At 33.2% G+C, this 15,546-nt stretch overlaps 1 protein-coding gene across 3 annotated transcripts in view; it reads left to right on the top strand.

The window, feature by feature from the left end:
- COL11A1 (collagen type XI alpha 1 chain) overlaps positions 1–15,546 on the top strand; it is a 213,685-nt gene that overhangs the window by 96,972 nt on the left and 101,167 nt on the right. For all 3 annotated transcript variants that reach the window (XM_063104117.1, XM_063104115.1, XM_063104116.1), the window contains 10 exons: positions 2,761–2,814; positions 3,251–3,295; positions 3,551–3,604; positions 4,077–4,121; positions 6,674–6,727; positions 7,944–7,988; positions 9,132–9,185; positions 9,267–9,311; positions 14,108–14,161; positions 15,172–15,279. In XM_063104117.1, coding sequence (XP_062960187.1) covers positions 2,761–2,814; positions 3,251–3,295; positions 3,551–3,604; positions 4,077–4,121; positions 6,674–6,727; positions 7,944–7,988; positions 9,132–9,185; positions 9,267–9,311; positions 14,108–14,161; positions 15,172–15,279 — 558 coding nt within the window. The remainder of the gene's footprint in view (positions 1–2,760; positions 2,815–3,250; positions 3,296–3,550; positions 3,605–4,076; positions 4,122–6,673; positions 6,728–7,943; positions 7,989–9,131; positions 9,186–9,266; positions 9,312–14,107; positions 14,162–15,171; positions 15,280–15,546) is intronic.

Here is a 15,546-nt window from a genome sequence, read left to right as displayed (position 1 = left end):
TAAATCTGGCTGTTCCAACATTGGGTGCATATATATTTATGATTGTTATGTCTTCTTGGTGGATGAATCCTTTTATCATTATGTAGTGTCCCTCATTATCTCTTTTTATGGTTTTTAGTTTAAAGCCTATTTTATCAGATATAAGAATAGCTACTCCAGCTCGTTTTTCATTTCTGTCTGTATGGTAAATCTTTTTCCATCCTTTCACTCGTAGTCTATGTGAGTCTTTATAGGTGACCTGGGTCTCCTGAAGGCAGCATATAGTTGGGTCCTCCTTTATTAATCCAGTCATCCAGTCTGTGTCTTTTGATTGGGGAATTTAATCCTTTTACATTAAGAGTTGTTATTGAAAAGTGTTGATTTACTCCTAGAATTTTGTTAATTTTTTTTTTGATGTCTTAAGTGTCTTTTGTTCCTTTCTTTCTGATTTACTGTTTGTTTTCTGTATTTGCTGGTTCCTTGGGTAATAGATAAACTTTTTTTTCTTCATTGTTACCATTTTTATTTTACTACTGGTTTTTGATTTTTCTTGAGTTCTTATGGCAGTGGTAGTTATTTTTCAGGTACCAAACCCAGTACTCCCTTGAGAATTTCTTGTAAGGGTGGTCATGTGGTAGTGAACCTCCACTGTTTTTGTTTTAGAAATATACTATTTGCCCTTCATTTCGGAAGGATAGCCTTGCAGGGTAGAGTATTCTTGGCTGGCAATCTCTGTCTTATAGTATTTTGAATATATCATCCCATTCCTTTCTGGCTTTTAGGGTTTGTGATGAAAAGTCTCATGTTAGTCGGATTGGGCCTCCCTTATAGATGATTTGATGCTTCCCTATTACAGCTTTTAAGATTCTCTCTTTGTCTTTTAGTTTTACCAATTTAACTATAACATGTCTTGGAGAAGACCGTTTTGGGTTGAATACATTTGGGGATTTTTGAGCTTCCTGAATCTGAAAATATGTGTCTTTTCCTATACCTGGGAAGTTTTCTGCCACTATTTTGTTGAATATGTTTTCAGTGCAATCTCCTTTTTCCTCCCCTTCTGGAATTCCCTGACTTGGATGTTTGAGCGCTTCAGGTTGTCTGATATCTCTCTTAGATTTTCTTCAATGTTTTAAATTTTTTCTTTTTCTTTCTTCTTTTTTTTTTTTTTTTTTGGTCTGACTGTGTTATTTCAAACAGCCCATCTTCAAGGTCAGAAGTTCTCTCTTCTGCTTCTGCAAGCCTGCTGGTTAAGCTCTCTGTTGTATTATTTATTTCATTGAATGAATTCTTCAGCTCTGCAAGCTCTGGTACATTCTTTTTCAGGGCATTGATTTCCTTGTACATTTCTTCTTTCAGGTCCTGTATACTTTTCCTTGTCTCATCATGTTGTTTAGCTGAGTTTTCTTGTATCTCATTTAGTTTCCTTAGAATTATCACTCGAAATTCCTTTTCAGACATTTCAAGGGCTTCTTGCTCTATAGGATCTAGAGCTTGAGAGTTATTACCCTTTGGTGGTATACTTTCTTGATTTTTCATATTTCTGGTATCTTTCTTTTGATGTTTAGTCATTATGGCAGGGGATTTCACCATCCACTGGTTTGACACTATTGTCTGGCTAGGATGCTGCTGGGGCTGCCAGTTTGTTATGGCTGTCTCAGTGTCTGCTCAGTTGCCCACTAGTGCCTTGAGTGCACGGTTGCCTTGGGTCTTTGGCCTCTCTGGGGAGGTGCTTCTCTGGTCAGCATGCACTCGGTGGGGCTGTGGATAGAATTGGCGGCGGTGTCAAGGCCTACCTGCTGGGTCATGCGCTGGCACCGCAAGGCACATGGTCTCCACGGATCTTCGGCTTCTCCGGCTGGGCGCCTCTCTCCTTTGTTTTCTTTCTTTCCTTCTTTTTTATATGTATTATCAATTGCTCCAGAATTATTTATTTATTTATAATAAATGAATCTCATTACCAGAAGAAACAAAAGAATGGGTATTTATCAGATATAAGGTTTATATCATTTTTTTCTCCACTAAATATATTACTAATGAGGAAACTGAACTAGGAAGGTTTCCTCAAACCTAGGTAACAAAAGAACTAGACTAGAAACAGGCCTCCTAATTTCAGTCTTAGTTTGCCACATTAAAGAGCCTGTCAAGTCAAATAAGTTCAAGGAAACAGGAGAGACAGTAAATTATTGTCTTGATTTTTGTGAGCAGGTGTACGAGGGGGAGAAAGAAGAGGAGAAATCAAGATTAAATAGCAATACTTTAAGAAATACTCTCTCAAAAAAATGGTTTACATACAGTTATCCAGCTGCTTGTTTCTTTCCCTCACTGAATGCTCTCTCAAGATGGAATTTGCCTAAATGTAAAATAAACGAGAATCAGGACTCTTTGCTTGTACTGTCTATCTGACTAATAAGATTCAATAAGATTCAGTATTGTCATTCAAATCAGAAAATGACACAAATGGGCCTTATTTAAAGTATTATATTATTTCTTATTTTTAAAATTCCCCAAGTGATTCATGTGAAAATTTATAGAGTCAAAGATACATAGTTTCTGTGCTAAAGTCTCACTGTTATTCATTCTGGTTTTTGGATCAGTATAAACACTAGATACTTATGTTACAAAAAAAATGGTATTTAAAACATCACTTTCAGTGTGTTAAGAGAAGATGTGCAAATATTTTTACTCTAAACATTACATTAGAATTTCTTCAGAAGAAGAGGTGCATTTTGAGGGCATTTCTTATGAGGACATGCCTTTTTTTTTTTTTTCTTTTTCTTCTAGGGTCCACGAGGTTTGCTGGGACCTAGGGGAACTCCAGGACCTCCAGGGCAGCCTGTATGTATTGGTGGAAACATTCAGAATTATCTAGGGAAAGCTTTTTGCGAAACTCTTTAAAGCCGGGAGGCCATGAAAAGTTTTCAGTAGACAGCCAAGAGTTTACTGCCTTGTTATATTCTAACAATATTGATGCCGCCTGTCTATTTAACTGATAATTCCCTCCCCATTTCTTTCTTTTTTCTTTCTTTCAGTTTATCTTTCTTATTGTGTCATGATAAGTCCCCAGCACCCAGTGGAAAATGCTACTAGATTGTCCCAATGTGGACATGGATAGGAGAAAATATGCCTTTTTTCCTTATTTCCATTAAATCCTAAAATGATTTTTAGTCACCTTAGGCTAGTGGATGTCATGCTATTAGATCAGTCTTTTTGATTTTCTGTCTTAGCATATAAACTTACAAACAATTATACTTATATTTTTTCTTCATTGAAGGGTATCGCAGGTGTAGATGGCCCACCAGGACCAAAAGGGAACATGGTATGTAGCAGATATCCATAAAATAATTCATCTGCAATCTGAACACTAAAAACATTTCTGTTGGTAAATATAAAATAAAGATTTCTTACAACATTTTTGCTAAGTACATTAGCTACTACTAGCATTAATATTTTGCAATATTTTCCAGATTCTCTTGTGGGAAACCTTGTTTGGGGACTATTTTCCATTTGAGAAGAAAAAAACCTGTTATGCGAAATAGCCCTGTTAAAGACTCTTTATATTTTCCTATGGCAGGGTCCCCAAGGGGAGCCTGGACCACCAGGTCAGCAAGGGAACCCAGGACCTCAAGTAAGTCAAAGCTATTGCAGCTCCTTTGAGATAATGGGGTAAGATGGTATCTTTTCAGAAGAAAATTGACACCCTCAAAATTTTTTATGGAGGCTAAAAATGTTTAAAATGTGATAGTGAGAATATGTCTTTCTTTTTCTTTTTTCTTTTTTTTTTTTTAACTTGAGCAAACTTGTAGAGGCTCCTTTCTTCCAAGAAAAAAACGAGTCATTCAGCTTTCACGGAATGCCAGGACGAATAGTCACACCTGCAAGAGGGTTCTGAATAGGATCACATTACAGTCCTTTTTCAAAAAGAGCAGCTTGTGTAAAACTCCTCATAGTGTTCCAAAATTCTACAGGGAGTGCAGGGGTTATATATGTAGTTTCTTATAACTCATTTCAGATGCAATAGAGGGCTAATAATTTATTATTTTAAAAGTTTATTCTTGTGATGTGATTCCTGACCAATGAAATAAATTCTTTTAAAATAGGGTCTTCCTGGTCCACAAGGTTCAATTGGTCCTCCTGGCGAAAAAGTAAGTTACTCAGTTGTTCTGGTAATGTCATGTGAACAAGCTTAGGTTAACAACTTTAGGCAAGGGTAAGGCCTGCCTTCTGATTTTGTTAAGATATCTAGATGGCTCAGCACGTAAGGAATAATATGGATTTAAACCGTGAGAGTACAGTGTGGAGAGAATTCATTCATACATCTTTAAACTATGAATGATAAAATTTCACAGTTATCATTTGGACAGCTTCCTAATGTGACATTCTCAGCTATATTAATTTCAAAAATGGTATGAGTGAATGTTTTCTCATTATTTTGGTTCTCCTCTTCTTTCTCATTATTTAAAAAATGTAATTAGATTTGCTCGCAACAAAGGGTTTGTAGCAAGATCTGATTAAGGGAAAATTGTGAAGCTGTCCTTGCCGCCATTTCTCATGTATAAATGGCAATGCTGCTCTTGTTAATAACTCAATGTCTGGAGCAAAACAATAATAAATCTTTAATTAAGGAGACATATTTTTACCTGATCTTCTTTGCCAGATTCTTTAAGTAATATTTTCTGTCCTTTGTAGTTATAGCATAATCATTGCTGGCTTTTTCTAACACCTTTTAAAAAATTTTTTTTTGTTGTTAATTTCTATGAGCATATCAATTTTTTAAAAAACTGAACAGCTTTATTGAGATGTAATTTACATATCATAAAAATTGACTTATTTTAATTGTACAAATCAATGAATTTTAGTAAATTTACAGAATTGTGTCACAATCTAATTTTTAGAATATTTATACCACTCCAGAAAGAACCCTTGTGCCAATTTGCAGTCCCTGTTTTCTACTCCTAAACCTAGACAATATAACTAATCTGATTTCTGTCTCTAGAGGTTTGTCTTTTCTGAATATATTATATGAATAAAATATATGAATTAATTTAATATATGGATTTATCCATATGAATGAAAATAATATGTAAACTTCATGTCTGGCATCTTTCATTTATCATGTTTTTGAGGTTTATCTATGTTGTAACATATATCAGTACTTTCCTCCTTGATATAGCCTAAATAAAACACATATAGTATAAGATTTTAATTTGATTAGAACATCATCTTACAGTGCAAGAGTTTTAATATTTCTTGTCTACCCTCCAATATATAGCAACAAAAAAAAAAATCATGTAGATTGTCCACAAGGTCATTTTCATAGAAATATTACATCTGTTGATAAGAACTATTAATTGAGTAGTTCTGTGTTTGAGCACTACATTTTGTTTTGAAGAAATAAGACTATTGTGTTGAGAGCAAAAGATAATTTAAGTGACAAGTGAAATGGTGTGATTAAAACTTAGTGTTTTCTAATAACTGTTACATAATGTTAAATTGCTTAACTTAATATGACTTTGCAGATTGGTGAAGGGGATTGAAAATTTTAAATCACTTAAATGAAAAGTAATTAATTCCAGTTATAAAATGTAAATTGTTCAATTTAAAGGTTACCTTTAATATTTTTTTGTTCCATAATGATTTAATTGAGGCTTTCTTGTAAAACTCTGTAATATCAGTCTACATGAATACAACTCTTATGCTAAATACTCTCTGAGAATGGAAAAACCCTAAACTCTGTCCAGCATTTAGGCTTCTAATATAACCTTACCCTTTCAGTTGTTTCTAAATCCTAGCTAATAACTTGACTTGGCTCGGGGACTTGATAAAGTTAACATTTCCAGCAGTGCACCTGCTTTTTCCTCAAGAAAGGGTCTCCTTGCATTGGTGATTCTTACCATGTTCCAAAATTAGCAGTGGTCAAGTTAAATTAGCTTTGAAACTCTCCATGGTTAAACAGGATTTAGAGTGATCTGTTGAATAGTTTCATTGTTCTTATTTGTTAGTTGCATGCTAAGATATGCTCTTTTCAGATGAAAATAGATTTACTTTTCTTCATTTTCTGTGAAAAATTATTACACTCTAACGTTTATTTCTGAAAATATTTTAATAATTTCTGGTGTTTCATCAATTTTTACTGCATAATTATTTGAACTGGCACTTATTAATATTATTGATAGAAATATTCCATATTTACTTATTCAATGATATAAATCAATGTATTTCTGACCTATATTGTTTTCCTTTTTATTCTCTAAGCTCCAGTTTGTAGTGGTATGCAAAAACTAACTTGCTAATTTAAAAAGAACACATTCAGGACTACTAAGCAGTCTAAACGCTTGCCTGACAAGCTAAATTTGGTTTTCATTTATCTTTACATATCATTTCTTCCACACGTCAAAAAGTTATTTAAATATTTATTACTTATAAATAGAAGCCAGTGACTCAAGTTAAGAATATTATTAGGGGCCGAGCCTGTGGCGCACTCGGGAGAGTGCGGCGCTGGGAGCGCGGCAACGCTCCCACCGCGGTTCGGATCCTATATAGGAATGGCCGGTGCACTCACTGGCTGAGTGCCGGTCACGAAAAAGACAAAAAAAAAAAAAAGAATATTATTAGTAGTATATTCCCACATACAAGACAGAGCTTTGTATTATTTTCATGGTTTTAACTGAAATATTCTCTTTCTTTACTTGATAAGGGACCACAAGGAAAGCCAGGGCTTGCTGGACTTTCTGGCGCTGATGGGCCTCCTGTAAGTAACAGCTGCCTGGTCATTAAATTTCTACATATTATTTTTAAAAATAGATTTTACATGTATTTTAGGAATGATTATATGAAGTCAGTAATAAAACTAAATTGAGTCAGTAATTAAACATTGGTCTCTCTAAAACTCCATTTCATCATGTCACTTCCATATTGCAAAACCTTTAATGAGCTTACAGTTGCCTTTCCATAAACTTATTCCACAGTAGGCCCAAACCTCCCCAGAATCTTTTATTTTCCTGCTTCCTCATGACCGTTAGCTCCACATAAACAGGTCCACTCCTGTTTTCTCAGCATGCTTTAAATTATCTATCACTATGTCTTTCCTTATGCACATTTCTTTTCATAGAAAGTCCTCCTCCACCTGCTCCTCTTTTTCAAAGTTCATGTTTCTGAGCCCCTGTGAAATTCCTCACCATTCATAAATCTCCTCAGACAGCCCATGAAAATTATTCAACCTTCAGTGATTTCCTCTTTCTCTGGAAATATAGCAATATATATTATTTTTATTCACATGATAGTAAATAATGTAATTATGTAACCTCCACAGTTGTTATTTTTTAAAAACTGTTTTTTATGCATTTTTTCCTCTTCAAACTACTAACTCAGATTTTTGAGAGCTAGTAGGATTCAAGATTTCTCATCTTGCCTCTACTTGTTGTGGAGTATAATTGTGATATAGGTATACATTCTTATTTACTGAATCTCAATAACTTGATTATAAAACTATTAGTATTTATGATCCTGCTATATTTTCAAATGTACCATCCACATGCCTTAGTTGCCTTTTGAAGGTACATGTATTATCATTTGATCAATATACGAAATATAAGGAAGATTTAAATGTGTTTATGTAAGACTCCAATGGAAACTGGGATCAAATTGTTAATGAACAATATGTATTGTATGTCCTTTTCCAAGCTCTCTCAAATGCATTATGTATTTGATGAAACTTACATCCATCAAATATAAGCTTATTATGTTTATTTCCAAATGCCACAGTTATTTAAAGGCATATACTGATGCAAAAATGCCACAATTTCCAATGTTATTTAAAGGCATGTACACTGATGCAGAAATATTCAGTATTTTTTGAAACATTGAGTAAGATCTCAATCAATTTGTAAACAAAAGAAACAATTTCATAGTATTATCAACTGACATTAATATTGCATCTTATCAGTATATATTTTTGCTAAATATAGGGTCACCCTGGAAAAGAAGGCCAGTCTGGAGAAAAGGGTGCTTTGGTAGGTTCCAAAATATTCATTTAATTGTCTTTTCAACTTAATTTGAAAAAATGCCTTAATTTCTTCATCTTTATAATATTTATATTCTTCTGTGATCACTTGGAGATATGAGTATCAGAAATAAGTACTAGAAAATATTTCATCTCCTTCTGTCACTATGTCCTTACTTTCTAAAGATTTTTTTTTTAACATTTAAATATAAATTCTGTTCCTATAGTTATTTTTGGTGTAATAAACAGGTGTGCCTTAGATAGATAACTTTTAGTTTTGTATTGGCAATTTTGTAAATTAGACTGTGTCTTCTATTTTTAAAAAATATTCTCATGGTCAGGTCCACATTCTGCATATGTATTTTATGTGAAATAAATGATCATAAATTATAACAATGAAATTGACAAGAATTACTGAATATCATTAAACTGCTTATGTAACCCCAACTTTATTTACTTATTACTTTCTGGTAACCTTTAGCTAAGAGGATATTAAATTTTAAGAGCAATAGTTATTAAAATAGCTAAGTGAAATACCATAATAGAAGCTTATTCAATGTTAGTACTACATTGGATTACAGTAGCAGGGGTAGGATCATTCTTTGTTTAGAGTTTCTAGTTTTGGATTCCTTTAAAATAGCATTAAAAGTCTCAGCATTACTATGGAAATTGTAAATTATGTTTTATATAATGTTTCCTTTAGGAAGACTACAGAAATGAAATTGTGGTGGAAAATATATAATTTTGATCATATTCTTGATGATGCGAATGCTACAAATTTATACTAATTTTTTATTGGATATTATTAATCCTGTTGGTTAATCTATATTGTAGACATTGAACACAGATTTTTTTTCAGGTTAAAAAATTAGTTATTAATTACCTATTTGTTACATTATTTTACATACTTACGATATTTGCCTTAGTAGCCTATTTTGGTGTCTTATTTTGAGCATGAATATAAAATATGGTAACTTTGGAGTGGGTAGTGTTAGTATCTGACTCTAGAAACAAAGTATAAACAATTTAAGAAAAGTTTACCAAAAAATATTAGAAAAATACCATATTTTTATAGATTAGTTGGTAGTTTATAGTGAATGAATGAGTAGCAATCAATGTATTATATATTTAAGTTGCAATGAATCTTTTTCAGGGTCCTCCTGGTCCACAGGGTCCTATTGGTTACCCTGGTCCCCGAGGAGTAAAGGTAATTGTTAAATTGTTTTCACATTATTTACTTTCAATGTGCAATGTTATAGTCACTCAATACTTCTAATTTATTCCATAGGGAGCAGATGGTGTCAGAGGTCTCAAGGGATCTAAAGGTGAAAAGGTAATATATAATCATTTAGTTGATTTTATTTTTTATGTATCTATTATGTCAAAATTTAAATTTATTCAACCACAGATTTATTTCTCAAATAAGGAGTGATTACATACATACCACACAATGCCAGTCTAATTTTGTACCCTTTACCCTGCAAACTTTTTAAAAAATAATGTCTTGTATCTTCACATGAGGGCTAAATTTTAAAACAGAAGCAAATGTTTGTCATAAAAATAGTTCTGCATCCCTTTTTTTCTTACATGTGTTTAACTTTTGTAAATCATAAAATTGGCCTTATGAATGGATTTGCTGCATGGTTTGGACAATGTCCAGTGAGATGCATAACAAAGCAATATTTATTTCTTTTTTCTCTATTGAAATCTGCAAAATTAGTAAATGGAAATGCAGTGCAAAACATGAAAGTTAGAAGTGCCCTAAATCAATTGGGAAAGAAGTCTTCCTATGTGATACTACATGCAAAGCACATCTATTAATAACAAGGAGATAAAATTAAAACTAGGCAGAGGTAAATGAAAGAATCTATCTAAGACTATGAATTAACATGGCATCTTTTATATCGCATTTATAGTTTAATTGGCTTTGGCTAAAGAACATAAAATTCAGATTTTTTGGTAAATATATTAGTTCATTTTCTGTTGCTTATAATGGAACACCTGAAACTGGGTAATTTATAAGAGAACAAAGTTCACTTCTTATAGTTTTGGAGGCTGGAAAATCTAAGGTCCAGGGGACATATCTAAGGAGAGCCTTATACTTGCTGGAGATTGTACAGAGTACAGTGGTGACGCAGGGTGTCACGTGGTGAGGAGGGGGAAAAGCATTTTTATGTGCTCACTTGCTCTCCTTATATAGCCACCAGAGCCATTCCCTGATAGCCCATTAATCCATTAACCCACTAATGGATCAATCCATTAATGAGGGCAGGGACCTCATGATCCAATCACTTCCTAAAGACCCCACCTTTCAACACTACCACATTGGAGATCATTTTTCCACATGAGCTTTGGAGGGGACATACATTCAACCCATGTCAAGCCCCAAGTCTTTCAAAGATTATGTTGAGATGCAAATGGAATCCCATTACTAAGTATTGGATTCTTAATAGAAAACTACATAAAAAATATAAAACAGCAGATAGGTTTATAGTATAAACTGTTGGTAGATTTGGTGACATATATAAGGATATTAACCTTATTGTTAATATTAGTATAACAATATTGATTTCAAGGACGAACATTTATTTTCAAAATTATAATATTTTCAAAAAACCTTTGTGTACGTTTGGTAACAATAAGGAATGGATTACAAGAAGGGATGGATTATTATATCCATTATAATTTATTTATCTGAAAAAAAACTACTGAAATACACTAAATGTATACAAATATACTATCAGTTTTACTGTATGAAAAATGTCATGCATTTTATGTTAATGCAGCTAATTCATGATAGTCCCGATTCATTCTGATCATCACAGATGAACTTGACAGTGTATTGTTTTCCTGTTTTGACCTCTGAGCATGGTGATGGTTCAGGCAGTATTGAACTTGTAATTATTCGTAGGCTGCCTATGCTAAAACCTACTGTCTCAGTTTAGAATTTTTCTTATTAAAGCATTTAAATACAAATTCAATTTTCTTCTCTGGAATTTGCGCTCAGAAAGGATTTTTTGGGGGACAGAAACAATTATTTAAAAGAAAGGTATTTAATTGGGGTGGGGATGTTGTGAACTTCCTAGAAGAAGAGATAATTGTAGAGTGGTAGAGGTACATAAAATGATAGATGATGAGAAATATGTGAGAAGAAACATCCACAGAAAAAAAATAGATATATATTGCTTTTATTTAGAAAATATCTTGAGATTATTGGTTGCTTTAAGTGGTGTTTGGTCTCAGAAGCAACAAATATAGAGAGAAAAATAACTAAAATTTTAAATTGGGAGTCAAAAGCTCTAGGTTCTCATTCTAGTTCTCATACTAACTAGATGTGTAAATTGAGAGATTACTTTCTCTGAGACTCATTTTAAGTCTGTAAAATGATGAGGAGATTGTCCTTTTAAAAAAGTCTCAGTGGTATTTTTTAGCTATATCTTTTATTCTATCCAGTATACCAATCAGTAGTAAATTAGGTCTCCTGATTTAGAGAAATTCTGTATAAATGTTAATGGAATATTTTGTAATGGTAAGAATCCTCCATGTTTTCAAACTCTGTGAGTTTGAGGATCAATAAATTGGTGAAATTTTAATATACATTATTTATTTTCGTTTTCTGAGTATGCAGGGTAATAGACCATTTACCCCATGTGAGATAAAGAAGGAAGTTGAACTTTTTCCTTTATATGTAATTAACTAAAGGTGAAATGGCAAGTGGATACCCTAACTATGATTAAAATTCTCCATTTTTTAGACTCAGATTTATCCCTTAAACCTCAAGCAACACAGTCCAATAAAACAAGTGGCATAGGTGAATTCCTCTTTTACATATCTTCTAAGACTATGTTTCTTTTTTTCTTACGTTTCCTTCAGATTTTATCATTTTAGTACTGGAAATCTCAATAACTTGATATGTCACTTGTTAAAAAGTGACATTTATCGTTAAATATCTTTCCTGATTTCAAATATGGTGAAAACAAAGACATGACAGAAATAGTGTCCCATCTGCTGAGTTTTCACTTTAAAAAATACACAAATAAATACATCTTTGCCTGCAATTCTATCAGCTGTTAGTGATCTTTTGACATAGCGCGGAACATTCTTTAATCTAAACTTGGCAACTATGTAATTACCTTTCTCTCTAGGGAGAAGGTAATGAAGATAAAAGTCAATAAGAAGTTAAGTGGTCATTTTCAGCTTTTAAGCCTCTGCCATTGCCCAACTGTATTAAGTACAGAGAGAATCCTGCTCCTGACAAGGTCACTTTACAACCAAAATGTTGAAAACGTGTGTTCTTTTCTCTTGAAGAAAAATTCTAGGCCTGTCATAATTCTTTGGGTTAGATAAGGTACAGTTTGGATCTTTTTTACCATGTTTAGGTCTATGTATCCATACTTACCTGGTATTTGGCATTATCTGGACTTTAAAATACCTTGCAAAACACACCTGAGGCATTTAGCAATGTTTGTTGAGCGTCATGGTTGTTGAAGGTCAAACACGTATTAGGCACTGTAGACTCAGAGGTTAATGAGGCATGAGTCTTGTCTTCCACCATTTATTGGAAAGCATCTTCTGATCCACTGCGTGCAGGATGACATACTGTTGCAATAATGAATGTTCAGTGGAGGCGCACAGAATTGAGAACTTAAGTTTAGGAGGAAAAGTTTGATGTCAGGGAAAACTTCATAGCAGAAACATGAGCTGAGTCTTGAAAGAAGGATAAAGTTTCACCAGATGGACAGAGAGGGGAAGGGATATGCAAGTGTGTAACAAATGAAAATATAAGTATTACAGTTTTTCTAGAACTCAACCCAAGGGTCTTGGGTGGGAATGGATGGGAGATTCAAGAAAAAAGACTGAAGAGGTAGACAAGAACTAGATCATGGGAAGAGGGGACAGGGAGGTGGTTTATATTCATCATCAGCAATTTAGAACCATTGAGGTATTCTAAACTGATGTGATCAGTTTTGTGTTTTAGTGAGGTCATTTTGGCAGCAAGGCATGGAGATATATATGCCTGTCCTTCCTAGCTCTGTTTTCATACCAGGCCTGAAATGTTCTTTTCTCAAATTCTGGAAGTTATAGCCACTTCCCAGTACCAACGGAAATACCAAATCCCCCATCAAACCTTCTCCTGTTCACTTCTTGCCTTATCAGCACCAGCACCAGCACCACCACCATCATCATCATCATCTTGCCTTTCTTTTCTTAATATCCATTCTACTTAACCTGTACCAAAAATACTGCAAATGTACTGCTTTTTATCAGTGAAACAAAAATCTCAGATACTTCACAGTACTTCAAACAGAGTACTCTATTAATGTTATTCAATACATGAATGATTATTTCTCAGGATTTTTTTAATTAAGAGATAGAAAGTTTATTCTTGAAGCCAGATTAGAAATTTTTATTTCAGTAAAAAGAGTAGGAAATCCATAGCCAAAATTTCTCCTCTCTTTATAAATGGATGCCCAGTTTTCAGCAGCTCTCCTCTGTGCATGCAGTATCACAATGAGCAATCTCTGCATGTAAAGAATATCATGAATTTTCCTTTTTTTATAATTAATTTAAACAACATGTTGATCTAGAAGACATTTACCTAAAACACATGATATAAAATTGATAGGTATACGTTATTAAATTAAGGGTATAATATTTTTATTTGATAGTTCAAAATTCTTGTAATTAAAAGTTAAAATGATAATTATTTAAATACTTCCAATTTTATGTGTAAATAGCATAGGATGCATGCTTTAAGAGAATGGTTATTTCTTCCATTAGATAAAGAACATTTAGCAAACACACTTGAGAAAAAATTTTAGAGTAAATTTGTAATTTTAGAGTAATAATTATGGAAAAATGAGAGAATGGCAGGGATAAGGCTGTGTGGTCAGAGCTGAAATAAAGGGGAGGAAGTTTTACAACTAAAATTCACACTTCTCCAAAACAATTTTCCTTAATTATAAGCACCCACTTTACACAAGTGTACTTCAAAAAGTTTGTGGAAGAATAGAATTGAAAGATAATACAAATCTTTCCATGAAATTTTTGAAGTAGCCTTGGTTAGCCATATTTTAGATTCTTCCAAATGACTTATTGAACTCCTGTTTTATTTCTTACATTTTTTAGGGTGAAGATGGTTTTCCAGGATTCAAAGGTGACATGGGTCTGAAAGGTGACAGAGTAAGTAAAGAGAAAATTTGCACTAGTATATAAAATTATATATATACATACTTTTTTCTTACCTTTAAATATAGAAAGCACAGGATAAATAAAATGTTTGTACTACCTGAGACTTCGCTCATTTATGTTATTATATAAGGATTAGGCATTTTAATTTATGTGGAGATAGTGTATTATAAATTGTCTTTTAGACGTTATATTTCCATATGTTCTATAACAAACGTGTGCTCTCTCTCTCTCTCTCTCTCATACATACACTCTATACACACAAAATTTAGGAAATTATGATCCAAAGAAGTAATTTGATAAGTGTGTTTTAAATTTTGTTTATACACGGTGATCTGTGGTGCCTGGAAACTGTCTTCAAATTTTATGAATTTTCATTATATAGTGACCTTGAATTTTTGAGTGTGAAAATAGTATTTTTTTCTGGTAATGAGTTTTAAGAAAAAAAAAATAATGAGTCACCTAAAGCAAATTAAATGCTTTATTCTTTATTGGGAAGGTTTATTTTGAATGTAATAGTACCTAACATGTCTGAGTAAAGAAGCACGCTGTAGAGCACCTTTGTTTCCCTAGCATTCACATGAAGCTTGCATGCAGGCTGAGAGGCAATAACTTCCACATCTCAGTTCCTAACACCTAAAAGATCAAAACCAAGTCCAAAATGGAGACATTTTTCTTGTGTTCCAAACAGTCATTTCTAAACTTGCTAAGTAATCTTTTTTTTTTCTCTTTCCTTACAACACAGATGTTTAAAAAGTAATTTAATGTCATTTAATGTGGTAGCATTGGGCTTCTCTACAGGTATTCGAATATGACACTATATTCAGTGGTTTATTCAGCAATGGAAAGACTGATAAAGTCAAACACTTTCAAGCCTCTTTGTCGTAAACAATGCATGAGTAAACAAGAGTTGAAGAATCTGACTTTCTGATAGACTGTGATCTCTGCTTTTCAATGTCCAAATATCTTTTAAGTTACAAGAATGTTGTTATTCTGTATTTCAGGGAGAAGTTGGTCAAATAGGCCCAAGAGGAGAAGATGGACCTGAAGGCCCCAAAGGTCGAGCAGGCCCAACTGGGGACCCAGGTCCTTCTGGTCAAGCAGGAGAAAAGGTTAATAAACCATTTTCAATCCAAAGGTCCTCTTGCAGACGATGCTTCGTTGTCATTTTAAAAGATTTTTAATCATTGGTGTCAGAAATATAGAGGATTCCATTAAATTTCTATTAAATACTACTAAGAGGTAAAACCGTGAGATAGAGACATTTATCTTTCCTCACTCATCTTTATTTTCCTGCCCCCTTTGCTCTCCTTAGCCATGCAGGGTCAGCCACTCTTACAGCTCTTCCACATTAGTTGTTGAGAATTAGAATGTAATTG

This window comes from Cynocephalus volans, chromosome 8 (genome assembly GCF_027409185.1).
Source record: "Cynocephalus volans isolate mCynVol1 chromosome 8, mCynVol1.pri, whole genome shotgun sequence".
In the NCBI taxonomy this organism is placed as follows: Eukaryota; Metazoa; Chordata; class Mammalia; order Dermoptera; family Cynocephalidae; genus Cynocephalus; species Cynocephalus volans.
Note: the sequence above shows the minus strand (reverse complement) of the source record. Positions and strands in the feature narration are given on the sequence as shown.